Source organism: Rhea pennata, chromosome 8 (assembly GCF_028389875.1).
Source record: "Rhea pennata isolate bPtePen1 chromosome 8, bPtePen1.pri, whole genome shotgun sequence".
Lineage (NCBI taxonomy): Eukaryota > Metazoa > Chordata > Aves > Rheiformes > Rheidae > Rhea > Rhea pennata.
Genome location: NC_084670.1, coordinates 34,894,213 through 34,913,566, shown reverse-complemented (window position 1 = coordinate 34,913,566; position 19,354 = coordinate 34,894,213). Strand labels below are relative to the sequence as shown.

General features: G+C 38.1%; 1 protein-coding gene across 2 annotated transcripts in view; it reads left to right on the top strand.

Annotated features, from left to right (window-relative positions):
* Nucleotides 1-12,156, top strand: part of BRINP3 (BMP/retinoic acid inducible neural specific 3) — a 201,518-nt gene extending 189,362 nt beyond the window's left edge. For both annotated transcript variants that reach the window (XM_062581502.1, XM_062581503.1), the window contains one exon: nucleotides 10,853-12,156. In XM_062581502.1, the coding sequence (XP_062437486.1) occupies nucleotides 10,853-11,969 (1,117 nt within the window). In that variant the 3' untranslated portion in view covers nucleotides 11,970-12,156. The remainder of the gene's footprint in view (nucleotides 1-10,852) is intronic.
* The last annotated feature ends 7,198 nt before the right edge of the window (nucleotides 12,157-19,354 follow it).

Below are 19,354 nucleotides of genomic sequence, written 5' to 3'. Positions count from 1 at the left end.
CTGTTCGTACCTGGGAATAAGGATGCCTACACAACTTAGTTATGAACGGAGGTCCTGTCTCAAAAGCAGCAGGAAAATGGGAAAATTTAATGGTCTTGTGTCAGTTCCACAGGTGAAACCATGGCTCTGTTACTGCCTGCAAACAGGGCTTTGACTTACTGGTAGTATAGCAGCTTAATTCCAGAAAATCATGCAGTCGTGCAGCTGAAGGCACTAAATCTCTTCCTGCCCCACAACATAATTAAAATTTTGGATGCTTTTCTCAGCACTTCTTCTTTTTTTTTTTTTTTTCATTGCTGCAGCTTTCTCCTGTGCTATGACACAACATTAAAACACTCAGTAGCCTGCATGCATTTTTCAGCAGTTTGGACAATATCTGCTGCATTGCATAGCAAGGCCTTTCAGGCAAGGCTACCTTCTACACTAATGCTAGAATTTCTGCCACAAACTGGTTCTGCTGGGATGCGTTTTATTGTTGCAACAGCAGCTCATAACTGTATCTTAGACATCTTTGAAAGTGCACTTTTAGCCTGGGGGATATATGTGGAGCTGAAGGCAATCCAGCTGGTCTCAGTAGCCCCCACGAGCTTACTTCTTCCCATAGGTCAAGCATGCAAATTAGCCTTACACAAGCATATTTCAATCACCAGTAAGCTAACGAGGCCCCATCCTCACAGCACTACCACAATAGCTTCATACCTATACGTGATTTAACACCCCAGGCACCCTTAAGCAAGCTACTTCTACGCTTTCGCTTCAGATTATGTAGCGGCAGACCTTTAATTTCAAAACCCAATTTCATTTCTCCTTCCTTTTTCTTTTTTTAAGCCGGAGCGTTCCTTCCCCTTCTTTCATGCATTGCTACATCTACGCTGCAGACCGTCGAACGCAGAGCAAAGAGCCCCAAGCTGCCGTTGCTCAAACTGCATTAATGTGAACCTCTTTCAAAGCTAATAAATTCAGCTGCGAGTAGGTTTTTTTCTTTTTTTTCCACCTTCAGTCTGGCAAATTTTATGATACCTCTTTGGTTTTCCTTGAGATGAAAAAGCTGCTAATCTTACGGTAAGCTGGTTAGCTATTTTTCTAGTGTCTTAAAGAGATTGATCAAACTGTCAGTCATTGAAGCACCTAAATAAGATGTTTTCTTTATAATTACACTTTGATATGTATCTGGAAAAACCCACTGAAGTAATGGATAATCAGTGACCCAAGATGAGTTTCATACATCTAGTATACTCATTTTCACATTATTTTTTTCAATTCATCCTCTTAAAAATGATCTAGCACTATAAACACAGGCAAATACATAACAGATGAATGGTTTTAAAAAGAATACAAGCTACATAGCTTTTTTATTTTTAGTAGCATCTTTCTTCCTTCTGTACAAGACAAATCATTTTTTTCTTGACACCCCTAATTGCTCTTTTATTCTGCTTTTGACACCATTATTTCATTTGGGCCTTATTCCCCTTATTCCTGCTGTGCTATGGATCATTACCCAGTAAAAGTTTTCAAAGTTTATCTCTGATCTGAAGCTGTTTAAATAACTGGCTGGTGCTACAAAGTAGTTTGATTCTGATTTTGCTATCATATAATGGTCATTAGGATTACAGCTGTGTCAAACACTAGTGGGTATGTTATCTTAAAAAGTTTTATTTATGACTTTTATAGGACGGTCCAGGGGGAATATTTCAGAGGAAAAAAATTTCTCATCAGGATAAGGAGAGTGCAAATATTAATGTAGTTAAAATTACAAACCTTTGGAAACGAATTCATAACAGTATAACTGTAGAGGTCCTCTGAAAAGTCAAGTGTAATATAATCCAGCAAAATCAACAAGCCTTATACATTTCGAATAAGTTAAAACATCTATATGTACAGATTTATTCAGGGATACAATTCTAAACTGTTTTAGTCAAGTGTCCTTTTATTAAAAAAAAAAAAAAATAAAAAAAGAGAGAGAGACACATTAAAAGGTCATTGATAAATGCTATGCTTGCCAAGAGGAGACTTTGGGGAACTTTGAGAAGATCTGCAAATTAGATGTGGCTTTGTTTAATCAATAAGAGCAATGACAGGAGTCTGTTCTTAAGATGATAAGAACATGTCATGATAGCTTAGCTAGCAGCTGCCCCCTTATCAGACTTAGCTAGTTTGATGAACTTAATTTAAATAATGAAAAAAGCATCTTTTTAATGTCAAAATATCATTTAGTCTGGAAAGTCAAGTAACTCTTGACAGTGTTGTTCTATGAGCGTCCTATGCCATTTAAAATACGGACTTAATTCCTGTTTGTCTCACAATACAAAGACCCTGTAGAATTTAAAAGTGACATGCATTATTGCTTTTAAAATATAGAGTACCAGATTTAATGCAAGGGCCAGTAGCTGCAGAATGGTGATATAAGGAGTGTAGAATTTGAGAAGATCTTAGATGTGATTAACAGGGAGAAAATGTTATTTTACTTCTATAAATTACTGCAGATTCAGTATAGGTTGTTATTAACCCCAACAACATAACCACAGAATGAATGTCCTGCTGCATCTAGTTCCTTTTCTATTGAATAACCAGTATGCAGCAGGCACAACCCCAGCTATATGTTTTTAGTCCCCCAAACATCCACTTCTATGTTGGGAGTACTTTTGACGCACAGAAACAACATTTCCTTAAAATTTTCATAGCTAATTTATATCCTTTCCTGTATGCTAACTGGGGATTTCACCTAATCACCCATTAGAGGATCTTCTTTTCTATACATTTCCCAGTATGTTTATATTGTTTTCACTGTGGTTCACACCTTTAGAATAGCTTTGAAATATCTGGCACAGATACAGCCAGCTGTGAAACTCTAAGGTGTGAACTCAGAATAGTTTAATTACTTCTGTTTAATCATCTTCTTAAGTAGGATTTGCAGCTGTCATCGAGACTCTCACTGACATACCTGACATATTAGCCATAGTCCCATAATTTCAGGTATGGTTATTTGAGCTGTGGTTCAAGTAGTGTTTTATTTTTGTTAGGTTCAATAAATCTTTCAGACTTCTGATCAATCATCCACCAGCCTTCTGGTGACTGCGCAGGCAGTAGTTTTACCCTGACTCCCAGAAGACAAGTGCATTCGCATAAAGACCATTATCCAATTTAGTAGCAATTAATGTTCTTGTTATGAATCACAGCATGGAAACAAAGCACTTGGAGTCCTCTCTGTCCTTCCCAAGAGGCAATCCCACAAGATCAACAGCAGGACATTTTAAAGACACAGTCTTTGCTGCAGTCGCTGTTGATGTTCCTCTACAACAGATTTATATTGGACTCAAACCTCCAAAGGAGGGAAAAATAGGTAATGGGTATTTTACTGCCCATACACTTCCTGTTAAATTGTCTCCATTTTTTCACTTAGCATCTGTCTCGCTGAGTGCTCATCATCTGTAAGTGAACCATCTGATGTACAGCAGATGTTAAGCACTTAGTGAGGCAGAGAGGGAGGTAAAAGTGTCATATCATGATTAAATACTTGCTACAGCTATTACATAGGGTGACCATACTGCTTTGTTCTTATGTTTAATGTTACAGTGTATTGAACACGAGCAAGCACTTGTTTTGGATTTACACTTGCAATGCTATTCAAATAATTTATTTTGTTTTGAAAGTAAAGTTACTACATAGCAAAAAAAAAGTTGGGAGTGAAAAAAAGTTGGGCAGCCCTTTATAGTGTGTGCCTACTCTATCCTGACTGACCAGGAATAAAAAGTAGAAAATGCCTTCTTCAGGCAATGGGAAGCTTCATATTCACAGATCCTGATTCTTATGGAGGACTTTAACCGCTCTGATATCTTCTGAAGGAGCAACATAGCAGGGCTCAAACAATGTATGAACAATTCTGTTCTCCTCCTAGATCTAAGCTCAAGATTGATTCTCCATCCTAACAGGCAGGAGATCAAACAAGGCATGCAGGAGACCCCCATAGATGCATAAGCAGCTCGTGTCTAAACTCAAACATAAAATGGAAGTGTAGAAGAGGTGGAAGCAGAGGCAGGTGACAAAGGAAGAATAGAGAGTCAGTCTGAGCATGCAGGGATGGGAGTAGGGCTAAAACCCTTCTAATGTAGAAATTGGCAAAGGATGTGAAGGGCAGCAAGAAAGGCTTCTAAAAATACATTAGCAGCAAAAGGAAGATGAGGGGAAATGTGGGTCCACTGCTAAATGGGGCAGGGGCCCAGGTGACAAAGAATACAGAAAAGGCAGAGGTATAGAATGCCTTCTTCACCTCAGTCTTCACTGGCAGGGGGGCCCTCAGGAACCCCAAGCCCCTGAGACCAAGGAGGAAGTCTGAAGCAAGGAAGATGCTTCCTCTTGGATGAAGGAAGATGACCTTAAGGAATTACCTGGCCTGAATACCACTTAAACAAACTGGACATACACAAGTCCATGGGCCATGATGGAGCACAAATGAGTGTGAACAAGGTTAATAAGCATTTTTCTCACTTTATGGTACAGGGCCAAGGAATAAATCTTGAATATGAGAAAAGGTGAAGCATTTCTAATAATGGAAATTATCAGAGAAGATTAGTGAGGCATAAAATTAGGAAAGGTGAACTCAATTTTGCACAGAGTAGTGAGGCAAGCAAGCACTAGCTCAGTCACTCCAAGTAACTGATACTGGCTGAATCTTAGGTGAAGAAAGTAATTATCTGGGAGAAAGGTAAGATTTTGATTGTCTCATGCTAGGTGCACTGAGCTTCAAAAGATCTTCCCACACTTTACTGTTGTTTGGAGGCTATGGTAAGATTATTTAAGATATAAAAGAAAATTGGATACCCTTTAAAGCAACAAAGATATCTATTAGATATATGTAGATTTTTCTTGAACAAAGTAGTTCACTTAAATGTTTTCAGAACGACATGCCGTAATACAGATGGTAATCACTGACTTGGTACATCAGTCATCTGTGTGAAGTTTTTAGTCAACTTGTGGCTAAGGTCCTTGTGGAGAATGTTGAACAACTCAGTGGTTCTTATATTCCAATGTTAGCATAAACTGGTCTCATATAATGAGCTCAGGGAAAGCAACAAAATCTTGGATTTCTAATGAGATGGAAAGAGCCAATATGTCACTCAGAAAGAGGTATTAGAGACTCATCCTACTAGCAATAAGCACTGAGGGAGGGCAACACCTTTCCACTGGAACAGCCTCTTAAAACATGAAGAGTCATGGAATAATTTAGTTTGTAATGCATCTCTGCAAGCAATCTAGTCCAATCCCCTGCTCAGATGTCAGAACCTTGTCCTGTGGAGTTTTTAATACTTCCAGAGATGGAGATTCCAGACTTTGCTTGTCAACCTTTTAGTGTTTGGTCACCTTTATGGTGAAGTATTTTTCCTCTATCTAGTCAAAATTCCCTTTGTTGCAACTTCCACCCATAGTTTCTTGTCCTTTCATGGTTCATCTCTGAGAAGTGTCTGGCTCCATCTTCTCTGCTTCCTTCTGTAAGATACTTGAGCAAAGCGTTTAGATCCTCCTCTGACCTTACATTCTTCAGTCTTTACAAATTCAGTTCTCTCAGGCTCTCCTCATATTTCATACACTCTAGCCCTTGGCTTGCCCACCTCTGGAATTGCTCCAGTATGTTGATAACCTCTTGCACAGAGGGTCTGAATCCAGACGAAGTCTTGGAAGTGCCAAACACAAGGAAGAATAATCTCTGCACTTGACCTTCTTTGTCACGAGAGCGTACTCCTAGCTCATGTTCAATGTGAAATCCACCAGGACTCTGTGGCACTTTCCTGCAAGCTGTTTTCTAGCCAGTGAGCAGCCAGCCTGTACTGTTACATGGGTTTATTCTGGTCTTAAGTGAAGGATATTGTATTTGTCTGCCTGGGAACAGACATTGCTATTAAAGACCAAGGCAAAGAAGACACTATGTACTTTAGTCTTTTCTGTCAGCAGGTCCCCTATGTCATTCAGCAGTAGGCTTCTCTTTCCTTCAGAAGTCTGACTTCCACTGATAATGCACCTGTAGCAGCCCTTCACATTCCTCACCAGTTTCAACTCAAACTGAGTTTTGACATTTCCCAGGTAGGGAGTATTTCTCCCCACATTCAGCTGAAATACACTTTGATATTTGAGCTCAGACAAGAATTCCCATACATCCAAATCAGCCTCCTACTATACCTCTTTAACTTCCTGCACCTCCAAACAGACTATTCTGGAGTTGTAAGGACGCTGTTCTTGAAGATCAGTGGGCTCTCCTGGGTCATTTTACCTTTCAGAGCAGCCTCCGCTGGGACTCAGCCTACTAATTCCCCGAATAAGCAAAAGACTGCCTTCTTGAATCCCAGGATAACTATTCTGCTGCTTGTCTTCCTCACTTCCCTTGGGTTTTTCAACTCAATCATCAAAAATTTGTCCTTGATGAACTACAGCATTCTCTTAGACTGTGCCCTGCCGTGTTTCCACAACAGCAGAAGTCAGGATAGTTGAAGTACCCCACAAGGATCAAGGCCTGTGATCATAAGGCTTCTTACAGCTTTTTGAAGATTTCATCTACTTCCTTGTCTTGATCTTCTGGTCTATCGCAGATGTGCACCATGGCAACCCTATCACGGCCCTCTCTTCTGATCCTGACGCTCAAGCTCCTGACCAGTTCATTCCTTGTTCAACAGTGGTTTTAGTTCAAAGTGCTCCTTTGCATGGAGAGCACCTCCTCCCTAAAGAGTCTGTATGCATCCGTCACAAGCACCCAGGCAAATCCAACCACTTCTTCGAAACTTCCTGAAGAAGTTGTAATGTTGAAGTTGTGTCAGGATCTGCTGGACTCCAGCCACCAAAAACCTCATCTGAAGCCCTTCTCGCAAGGTTAGCAAGCCTAATGGCCAGGATGTTCTTGCCTGGCATTTTCCAACACTTGTTGTCTCTCTCCAGCTGTCCTTCTTTCTCAAAGAGGATCTGGTGCCTGCAAAAGTCTAATCCCTGCCAGTCTGGCTGCACCAGCTGTGCAGCCAGATATTGACCTGTGGGATGCATCCGCTTCTACTCAAGCCTTTCCCCTTAACTGCAGGGTCCAGAAGTATAATTACAATCATTGAAATGATCATCTTTTATTTACAGGAGAATAAGAAAGCTTCCAGAATCACATTCCAATGTGAATTTATTTAATTAAGGGTGAGAAGCTTAAATAAGGTAGGTATATGCCTACATCTCATGTATTTTCATTTAATTTTATTAAGTTTAATTAAGTATTTAATTTTCACTTAATTTACTTGGGCAAAAGCAATAAATTTAGAATGAATAACAGTATTCCTTAACACCAGCTTTAAAAAGGCAGTCAGTTAAAACAGCTGATTTTTTTTTTACACAGAAATTATGCTTCAAAACTGATCAAAGACAGGGAAGTATAATTAGAACTTCTTGAAATCTGTCTAATTAAAACAAGGTAACAGATTAAAATAAGGCAAAAAGTGTAAGACATCTCTTTTTTGAACTTTGTCTAGAATAAAAAGAAAATATCCTTCCTTCTACAGTTCTTGTTTTCCTTGCAACTATTGATGATCAAACATATAGTTGTTTTAATAAGCTAAATATTAGGTTATAAAACAAATTTTAGATAGGAATCTTACTTTATTGTGCAGGTATGTACTTTATGCAGAAAATTTTCAGACTGCTTCTTCTGTCTCTTAATGAAGAAATGGAAGTTAGGCTCATTAAAATAAATAAATAAATAAAGTAAAATGTTTTGCTTGTCACAGCAACAGAAACAACAGTGCTCTAATGATCATTAACAAGGAAAAAATTTTTTGAGTCTGTGTGGCAGGAAAAATATGTACCCCACATCAAATCAATCTTTATCAGCAAAAGTAATTTTGCTTGTTTAAAGAGGCTCTTTCCAACAGTGAACAATCCTTATCTTCCAACAGTGCTGTCTTTCTCAAGAAGTCTCCATCTTTCTGTCATCCTTTTTCTCATGATTCATTTAATACCTGTGTATTTGTAATAGTAGACAGTATCTGATTGCAAGTTTGTAAGCTTAATGTTTATGTTGTTCCTGATTTGTTTTTCTATTTTCTTCAAAACACTAGCAGTGATATTTGTGATGTGGACTGAAAATTAATGGGCAGATCATTCTTTGAAGTATTGCAGTGCCAAATAAAAAGCAGAATAATACATAGTCATGCAATATAATAAACTATAATTCTACTCACTAGATCTAAGAGGAAACAAGGATAGATGAAACAAAACGGAGATGAGCTGCAAGCTGCAGATTATCTTCCTTTGCTTAGTAAAATAATACTCAAAATTACACTGATTAAAATCTATCAGAAAGTTATCTAAAATTAGGCTTCAGAATGTATAGCTGGCGTGAAGGATCACACTGTATGAGCTCCAAGCCAGAGGTTAAATGTTCTTGCTTCACCTCCAAGCCATTCGGAAATGATGTGATCACACTAACACAATGCCAAATCCAAGCTACCAATCTCTGCTGAGAAACTCATGCAGACACATGGCTTCATCTGGATCAGGGCTTAGGCACAGTGGGCTTTCCTCTGGCCAGAATATATCATGGAAACCTATACTTAGATATCCAAACTATACGGCATGATTGATGTTTTGTGTGAGCGAGCCAAGGAGATTTAGACTCTACAGTCAACACTCTGTGATACGAGGAACATCTTTACAGTATGTCTTCATATGTTTATCCTCTACTGGGCTGAATTCAGATCTGTATCCAGAAGCTCAGAGCTGTTCTATGCAAAATGAGGTTTTCTAGAAATGTAATTTATAACAAAACTTTTCTAAGAAATGGGACCTCTGTCTGTAAGAGACATGAGAGATGGTGCTAAAACTCACATTTACAAGTCTGATCAACTGCTGTTGAAAATGCTTAACCTTGATATAGTAGTCATGTGTTTCCAACTGATACTAACAGTATGAACCTAATACCAGGAGACTGAAAAGCAAATGGCTTTTAGACCCAAAGATCTAGGGAAAGTGAAAAGCTAGACTTTTACATCTTTTGTCTTACAGCTTTTGGAACTCTCATAAGTTTCTAGTTAAGCACAGAGAGCTATAAAGAGTTAGGAAAAGGCCAGAATGGGAGACCTTTGAGAGGGGATTTTCACGCCTTCAGACACATATCTTCTCCGCTTTCACTGCTGTGGTGCATTGCAGGCATAGTAGTAATAAGATATACCACGTGAGCAGTAGCCTGACTGCAAAGGTCATCCCATAATGGGAAATAGGGTCATAACACAACTGAACTACTGTTCCTGCGAGGTATTGGAGCAAGCTCAGTAGGTACAGATTACGGTCAAACCAAGCCAGACACAGCACACAGAATCTTCCAATTCCACCTGCAAAAGCAATAATGTTAATATTTCCTCCAATTTGGAGATAACATTATATTTTGATATTGGACTTACTTATAGAATGGACAGTCTGATTTTTAACCAGGACTCTGAGGAATAAACTTTGCCAGGTGCATTTCTGCTTAATGTTGACTTTCAGTTAAGCGGAAAGGAGAAGGTAGTTATTGAGACATTCATGTAATGGATATTATTATACATATCTGTACTTCTGTAAAATACTAATAGATAATATGTGAAAAAAAAAGAGATGACAGAGTATAAAATGTCTTACCTTTATTTTCATGTTTTTAAAAAGCCAGATTGAGATGCTATAGATTTTTAGTTTTAGTATTTATTTTATAATCAGAGAAAAAGAAAAGTAATGATTTCTGAACTATGAAACACCTGAGCCAAATTCAGGGGTGACTTAAAACCTAAGTCAGCCATGAATGAGGCATTGCAATTTCTCTTTAAAACTACACAATGAAAAGGGAAGATCTGCAAAACCACCGTCCTTCAGGTGACAGCAACGGAAGTGACTCTGCAGCAGCCAAAGAAAGTTCTTTAAGTTGCACACTGCTAGGTTTAATAGGAAGAACTGAAAAATATAGACAAAGAAAGAAGGTACTTTTTTTTTTTCTCCCCCTCTGGGTTATTTCCATGTAACCGTGTTGTTTGCATTGTCTTTCTGCTAGCAACTGTGCCTTATCAGCCTCAACTGCTGGTTTCAGTATCTGCTTCCCCAGCATGAAAGAGGACTTTAACTCTTGCTTCTAGTGCAGCCAAAATGAGATGACAAGAAGAATATTAAAGCGATCTTTTAATTTCATTTCAGAGGATGAAAAGTAAACACAGCATGCTCACTCGTGGCTTCCTGTAGGGATATCGTTGTGCTGGAAGTTGTTCAAAGAATTAAGTCTGAATCTATTTCAGGGGGGCAGGGTCTTGTTTGCTGTTCCAGGTAAATATTTTGGCCACTCTATAGCTCACGAAAACAGTTCCAGCCTTTAACAAGGAAGTTTGCAAGCTTACAAAAATCATAACAGAAAGATGGTGCACAGTTACACACATTTAGCTGCATGGGAATCACCTCACTGGTCAAGTGTTATGAGTAAAAATATCTTAGTAGCAGAGGATTCCAAGATGTTTATCTGAAGACAATTACAAACAAAACAAACAATCAAAAAAAAAAAAAAAAAAAAACCCCAACTCCTTGGCAGGCTTCCTTGATAGAGACACAGAGAGAGCAAATACGCGAACTAAATGTTCCTGGTGTGCCTGTGAATTTTTAAAGAAACTTCTCTACTGTAATATTGCATCGTTAAAAGGCAATTTATACAGGTATTTATCTGACTGCAGATGCTGTCATCTATTTTTTTATTGATGTTTATAGTTTCTTAATCTGCTACTAAAAACACAGTTCTTTTTTCTTTCCCATGAAAAACCACAAGTTTGTAATTACTGCGTTCGGGTGTCTCTCCACGTTGAAATGCGTTGTTTTGCCCTTGCAGGTCGTCAAACTACTGGCTAAACCGCATCCAGTCCTTCCTCTACTGCAATGAGAACGGCCTGCTGGGAAGCTTTTCCGAAGAGACTCACACGTGCACCTGCCCCAACGACCAGGTCGCCTGCCACAGCTTCCTCCCCTGCACGGTGGGGGACGGTGCGGCATGCCTGAGCTGCGCCCCCGACAACCGCACCCGCTGTGGCAGCTGCAACGCCGGCTACATGCTCAGCCAAGGGCTTTGCAAGCCCGAGGTGGCCGAGTCGACCGAGCACTACATCGGGTTTGAGACTGACCTTCAGGACCTGGAGATGAAGTACTTGTTGCAGAAGACAGACCGCAGGATCGAGGTCCACGCCATTTTCATCAGCAATGACATGCGCCTCAATAGCTGGTTTGATCCTTCCTGGCGCAAGCGGATGCTCCTTACTCTTAAGAGTAACAAGTACAAGTCTAGCCTGGTCCATATGATATTGGGCCTCTCTCTCCAAATTTGCCTAACTAAAAACAGCACCTTAGAGCCTGTTCTCGCTGTTTATGTCAACCCTTTTGGGGGCAGCCACTCTGAGAGCTGGTTTATGCCTGTGAATGAAAATAATTTCCCAGACTGGGAGCGGACTAAGCTGGACTTACCCCTTCAGTGTTATAACTGGACGCTGACTCTGGGCAACAAGTGGAAGACGTTTTTTGAAACAGTACACATCTACTTGAGGAGTCGAATTAAGTCAAATGGTCCAAACGGCAATGAAAGCATCTACTATGAACCCCTGGAATTTATTGATCCCTCGCGAAATCTGGGCTACATGAAAATCAATAACATCCAAGTGTTTGGCTACAGCATGCACTTCGACCCCGAAGCAATTCGAGACTTGATTTTGCAGCTGGACTACCCCTACACTCAGGGATCACAGGACTCGGCACTTTTGCAGCTATTAGAGATACGGGATCGTGTAAATAAACTCTCTCCACCTGGCCAACGTCGTCTAGACCTCTTCTCTTGCTTGCTCCGTCATAGACTCAAGCTGTCTACCAGTGAAGTGGTGAGGATTCAATCTGCTTTGCAGGCCTATAATGCCAAATTGCCAAACACAGTGGATTATGACACAACCAAATTATGTAGTTAACCATAAATGTGAAGCACAACACAAAACCTTGAAGGAGTTTTTACAGTGCTTTTGTGGAACAGTTTATGTTTGGAAGAGTAAATTTAAATTGTCTTTTCAATATCTGTCTTATATCAGTCAATACTGTTGGATGGCAATTTACACCCATGAACTTGCTGACAATGAATATATTATACCTGCAGTTTGGTTTATGAATGAAATAAATACTGACACCAGTCTAGAAGACATTCTACTTTTTACAATAAATTTCATTTGTAATTTTATATGTTCCGTGGCAATGCTTTTGTGCATTACATCCTCTAGAGGGAACATAAAAGGATACCAATAAAATTTTGTAGCTGAACAGTTATTAAAAAGAAATGCTGTGGGATTCTTTTTTCTTACACAAAAGTAGTAGTCTCTATATACTTTTGTGTGTGCTGTACACAGGAAAAGTAGGTAAAGAGAAGATAGTCATACATGATTTTAACAGAAACCTTAGAAAAGTCAAAGCAGCAGAGTATTTTATACTTAGGAGGTGGATCTAGATGTTCACGCTGAGCTGAAGTGACGACTGTAGCGATGCTTTGCTCGCTACACCTCTGAGGTTTCCCGAAGGCATACCCTTCCTGAGATGCTTAATACAGAATACAGCTTCCCTGAGTGGTAATAATGTGTGTTTCAGGATGGACAGGAGGTTAATATTGTGAGATGCACAGTAATGAAAGTCTGCCTTAACTCAACAGCAGAGCAGGGGAGAGGCTACGTATGCAACCGGTATTACTCCCCATACAAGAGACAGCCTTTCGGGCCATAACACTTTCTCTAAGTCTCTCTAAGTAGTCCTTTGCTTTGCCTGTGCTTTTCACATATTTACAGAAAGAATTAACATCTAAACACATGTATGCATGCCACCCCTATACAGACAGACAGACACACATACACACACACATACTATTTATCTAAAATTACCAACCTGATCTGTTTACCTAAGTATCATCCATGCTGATAAGCTTCAAGCTCAGTTTAAAAACTTCCCTGACAATATTTTATAATTGTTTAGTATGCGGTTATTTCTTCGTATGTATAAATAATATTCTTTTGGTGCAAGATTTTGCAGTTTTAAGGAATATACTCGTTTACATAAACATGACAGCATTGAAATCTACTTCACAAAGAAGAAATTCTGGATAAATATGCCATTATCTATTCATGAAATGAATTAAATTTGCATGCCTGGAAAACAAAGATCAGAATCAGATTCTTTGATATCTTACGCATTCCAATAGAAAAAAATGCATTTAAAATAGCAGAAAAATCTCATGGCCCCAGTTGCAATGCAAATTAAAGCAATCAAGAATTAAGAAGAAAAGAAGGAAGTTTCTCTACTGAGTAGCTAGTACTGAAAATGAAAGTTTGGCTACATCTTGTAAGAATAGAAAAAGTCCTCATTAGAAAACACAGGACAAAGTGAGCAAAATGGATGTCTATTCTTTGGGTAGCACCTACTGCTACTACTACTGCTTATGTGCAAGTATAGAAATTTTTTTTACCATCATTAATACAAAATGTACATTAATTGTATTGCAATTCAGTTCTGAATCAGTAGGTTGCAGTCCTTTCTTCATTTCTAGCTGGATCATAGCAGCACAACAATTATTATGCTTCATAATTAAATGTAAAGCAAAATATAATGCAAGAGCAGAAAAATTTGCAAAATAATCTATCATCAAGGAGACTCTTGGTTTCTTTAGTGACTCTTCTCCTGCCTCATCTCACCAAATATTTGAAAGGATTATTATTGTTCCACCACACATTCATATCATTTCCTTATTCCAAGCTAGGAAGTCCAACAGGACTACAGTTGGCAAATTTTCCCCCTCATCAGTCCCTAGAAAAATTCCTTTTTGATTTTCTTTTTCCAGTTTACTTTTGGCTGGTGAATAATGTATCTCAGCATCTCTTCTATGTGTCAAAATTCAGGCTTGCTTTTGCATTGGTAGGACTTCTCAACTAAGATTTGTACTGTTCTTGTGCATATCTCCAAGTCTTGCCTTTGGTTTCTGTCAACTAAATAAAGTGTAGAATTTAGCCAATTTGATTTTACTAGGCAGCATCTCTCGCGGACTTTTTAAATAAGCAAAAGACTATAATGCAATGAAATGAGTGAAAAGTCCTGTTGCATTCATAAAAAGGAAAAGTTAGAGTTGAAATATGTGGCAAGTATAAATAAAACATTCCCTTATATTATCTCTTTATGAAGAAAAAACACTGATAAGTCACAGTAAATAACCTCAGATTTTTTCCCCTTTCATGTTGCTTTCTAAAGTTGTTCCTCATTGAGTACTTTTTCTTTTGTTAAAAATAACTTTTTTTTTCTTTTTTCTTCTTCCTTATGCCCAAACATGCACACAGCAGATATAAGAACACAAACGGCAAAAGAGGCATCAGACACAGCGGATTAATAGCCCAAAAGGTCTCTTTTTTATCATTCATTTATTACACATCACATTAAGTGTATTTGTCTGGACCAATGAAAAGTCCCATTCATCACTGTATTTTTTGGTGACAAATTAAAAGTATGATACTACTTTTTTAGCCTACTAGCCATGGACTAGTTGCCGACTTTGGAGCCTATGAAATGGTGAGGGGTCCCAGTTTAATAAAACTGGAGTCTAGAAAGATAAACATAAAGAGAAAGGAAAAAGTGAACAAAAGACGCACAGAATTTATCAAGCTCCCAAGTTAAAAACAGGAGGCATGCACATTTCCCTTATGGTACCTTCCTCAATGAAACCTTTCTATATTTGTCAAAGGGAACTTCAGGAGATGGAAAAAACAAAATCTAGGTAAGTCAAAACAATCAAGGGCTTGATCCACAAGAAAATTTTGTGTTAAGATGTGGACATGTGGAAGAAGAAATGTGAACTGTGGCTACATCTATGTACCTTCGTTTCCATCCAAACAGTGCAGATAAACTTTCCCTACTTAGTGTATGCTGATACTGTAGATCCTTACTCTTAGCATTTGTGTCCTCCAGTTCCCATTTCGCTCACCGCTGTTGCTATCTCCTAACATTATAAACTGAAAAACTTAAGAAAATGATAGTAAAGTAAGCAATGGCACCATGATAACACACTCAGAAGAAATTTATTTAGTGACTGTAAGTATAATAACCAAGTAGATATTAATTATAACATGGCAGGCCTCCTGCTAAAGTGAAGGCAGTAGCTATCTGACACAAAACTCTTGCAAGAGTCTTTTCCAAGGAAATGCAATTCAGGTCATGTCCAGTGAATGGGAGCCAAACTAATGTCTCGTAGTTCTATTTCAAGCATATAGTGTAATAAGGATGGGTTAAATTATCACTCTAGGCTGGTAACAGCATTTAGGTTTGCCAAAGTGATCTAAACCTCCGGGTGAGTAAGAACACAGTCTTAATCAAATTGTATTTAAAAAGTTCTCTCGGTTCCTCAGGCCTTTCTGGAAAGATGCAGTCAGAAGTTTCAGGAGAGCATGTCCACATGGTGCCACAGGGGCTCCAGCCATGACTGCTAGAGGGCAAATGGGAAGCCAAGGAAGTGTGAAGAGAGGGAATAAGGACCTAATTTTACTGGGTCTTTAAACAAGTGGAAGAGAGCCCCTTGTGTCTCATTATAGCTCAAACAGGAGACCAAGATCACCTTCACCACTGCTTAACAAATTGCATGATTCTTTCCATAGTAGCCCCAAAGCCCTTGCAAGGGAAGCCAATACACCTGCCCACGTTTTACAGATATGGCCGCCAAGAGAGAGGCAAGGAAATTTATTTATCACAACTCATCTAGCAGGCTAATGCAAAAGCAAAAGGCAGAGCTTGTCTCCTAAGTCTCATGCTCTGTCTTTTTATCACATCAAGCTTTCTATAGCTTGTAAGTATACAAATATATTTGTTTGGGCTTTGCTGGACTTTGATAATAAGAAATGCGAGGCTCCTCCTTCATGAGTCTCAGCAGCACGATACTCCCATCATGGCTAGTAGGACATTCTTACTGCAATACGCAGTTGATTGAGACACATGGCACAGGTGTTTGAGAGGGCTGCCTGATCACCTTTGGATCCATGCACTCACTTTAATAAAATAATAAATAAATTTAATAAATTAAATTTAATAAAGCGTCTCTTGTACTCCCATATTGCTCCTTATTTTATGGTACATTTTAGCCCAGTACATGCATACGTGAAAGAGCTATATATTATGCTGGCAACAACAGTTGACTCAAGTTGAGGTGCTCTCTCAACACAGCTACACTAGTTATTGTATGTCTGACCATGATCTCCTCTTCAATTTACAGCAAACAGAAAAGAGGGTAAGAACACCTCGAGGGGGACAGAGATAAAATGGTTTTGCTCTGGACAAAAACGGTGCTCCAGGAAGGTCTGATCCAGAGCATTCCCACCTTTCAAAAACATTGCCAGAGCTTTCTCTTATAAGAAAAGGCTTTTTGTCGTTTCTCGGTGGACATGAAAAGGGAAAAAGACGAAAAAGATTAAAACAAAATTAGGTGTGTGCATACCAAACAGTGAATCTTCTATCGAGAAAGAAGGAAGAACAAAGACTCTCTGAAGTCCATTTAGGGTCTCATCACACTTGCAAAAAACACTCTGGAAGCACTTAGATACAACAAAGATAAATGCAACAGGAATCCAGAAATAAATAAATAAAAAAAAATAGGTACAGCTGCTTGGCGTGAATGTGACACAAGAATATTGAACATAATGTGTTTGGGGCACATACTATTCTGTCTTGCATCTTTCCCTCTCTCTCAGTATGGAATTAAAAATGTGCATAAAAAAACAACAAAAGACAATTAACATTTTAACTGGTCAGATCTTATTTTAGCTGTCCTTTTTAATTAAGTTCCCTTGTACCAGACTTCAGTCATTCAACATAACAGTTATTTATTAGGGTATAACTCCTTTGACTATCTTAATCTAAGAGAAAATTATTGTCATGTGAGTTAGATTTCAAAATCATTTTTAAATAATTGTGTTCTGCATATAATGGTAAGGTTTCCAGGCAACTCCTTCCTCACCACTAAACCAAAACAAGGAGTAAAATGTAGTAATGACAGTTTCCAAAATGAGAAGACAGGTGATATATACTGATTAAATCTTGTTTGATGAATAAAAATAATTCAGTTGTCTTGTTCTCAGAACTTCAAAGTTTATACTCTATTCTAACTGCATAATAGATTTGCCATATCGCTAATAACGATGCAAATATCTTTGTTGTATATAAGTGTGAGTTTGTAAAAGATTTGCCATACAGTAGGTACCAATTCTACAGTGTGCCAATCACCTGAAAATTAAGATTTTAATTTTTTTTAACAAAACTTTTTCTGTTGAAGTTCAATGAATACTTACAGGATTTTTGTCCAATACTTAAGATTCCATTACCAAAAACAATATTTTTTGAAGGGACTAGTTTGAGAGCACTAGATATGAAGGGCTATGTTTCACTGCAAAACAGATGCATTGTAGTTATCTTTTTTTATATTTGAATTTACAAAGTTAAGAAGAAAACTGAGTTGCTAGGTGTGTTCAAATATTGACTTGTCAAATTGAAATGAAAAATGGAAATTCTTGGTTATATATTTCTGAACTACAGAAAACCTCAGAGGCAACCAGAGTTTAGTTATAAACACAGAAAATCACTATATATTTCTTTTGACATATCAGTTCTCAGATTTTACCAGTTTAAGAAAATAAAATGAACAAATTCTGATGAATTAAAATTGTATTAGTGTTTTTCCTAATATGTCCTGAGGTAAATAGAATATACGGCAGACAGATCTCTTTCCTTCATCATATAAACGTAACAGCAAGGGAATCCCAGTAATATTCTCTTACTAGAATAAATTGGACTGATTCTATCATTTCATTCTCAACCTAGATTTATTTGGAAAATTCCATTTTTATGCTTTATCCCATTATTATTTATTAAAATATTGGGATTTATTAAAATAGTGGGACATACACTTATCCATTGAACTTTCCCAAGAAAGACCTTTAAGAAGCAACTTTCAAAAGCTTTGATAAAAACCATTACATAAAGAGCTGAGATACACTAAGCAGTAATCCCCCTGCAAGCAAGGATACTTGACTTTAAGGTTAATAGATGTCATTTCCACCTAAGCACTCTAGGAACAAGCAATTCATGAGGATCTGAGGTTGCTTAGTAAGCTAGCTCTTTGTCACGCTGATATAAGGTAACATGTTTCAGATAGCTGAAGCCATCTGTACATATATGGAGGTATTCACTTGGTAAAATTTAGAGCATCTAATTAGATTTTTAAGAGAGGAGCCTAGGCTTCTATTTGCAGTAAAGCTCTGGAGGGAAATTCAGCCATCTCAATTGCATCTGTCCATCAACTGTACACAGAGACTTAGGCTCCTAACTCAAATACCTTGATTAGATGTATAATGTTGGACAGTGAATACTCAAGCCGTGTGTAAAAATGGGCAGAAGTCCTCCAGGCTGTTACCTAGGCCAACTCTGTTTAGCCTAGGGCCAATTTCTAGGAAAATATGTCATGTAAGTAAGAAATTAGAAAACAAATAAAAAAATAAGCATAATCTTAAGACACATCACCTGTGTAAATCTTTAAGGGCCACAATTAACCACTGCATAATCATGCAGAGTTATGATGTAGCTTAATGCAAAAATTACTGCAGAATTAGGTATTTTTAAAAGACTAGGAGAAAACGTAAAATCTTCTTATAAGATGTGATGCTTGGAATTATAACAGCCCCTGGTAAGATCTGGGAAATTTCCCTGAATCAAATTAACTTCAGGGAGCTCAGTCTCTGCCTCATAAATCACTCATCTGAAACAGGTCATCTTCAAGTGATCCAAGTCCTAGTCATGAAGTGTGAGAGCGAATCTGATTACATGAAATAAGCTTGCTAGCCCTCAATAAAACTGTGAATAGTCCCTTTTTATATCCTGCTTGGATGACTGTAAATGAGAGCTGGTTTTGTAGAATATGGGATGAAGTGTCCATACATGCAAACTACATTGCTACATCCCACTTGACCTTCTTCAAAATCTTATTGCACATTCACAGAAAACCAAGTAAGAAAATGTTCCTGCTCAAACACCTGTGTGGGTTACTGCAAAATTTGAGTCTTAAAATGCTTAAATAAACATCAGGTCCGTGATGTCAGCTTCTCCAAAGGTTGTGCTGGCAACCAGGAGGTAGTGAGAGAACAGACAAAATGCTGTGAATGAAGCTCATTTGAGATAAGAAGTTTGTTGCTAGGGTAAGGATGAGATCTTCCTCCTCAACAAATTATCACAAATTCACAATGTAAACCTACAATATGTGACTATGTGCAAGAATTCATATACAATGAATTAAATA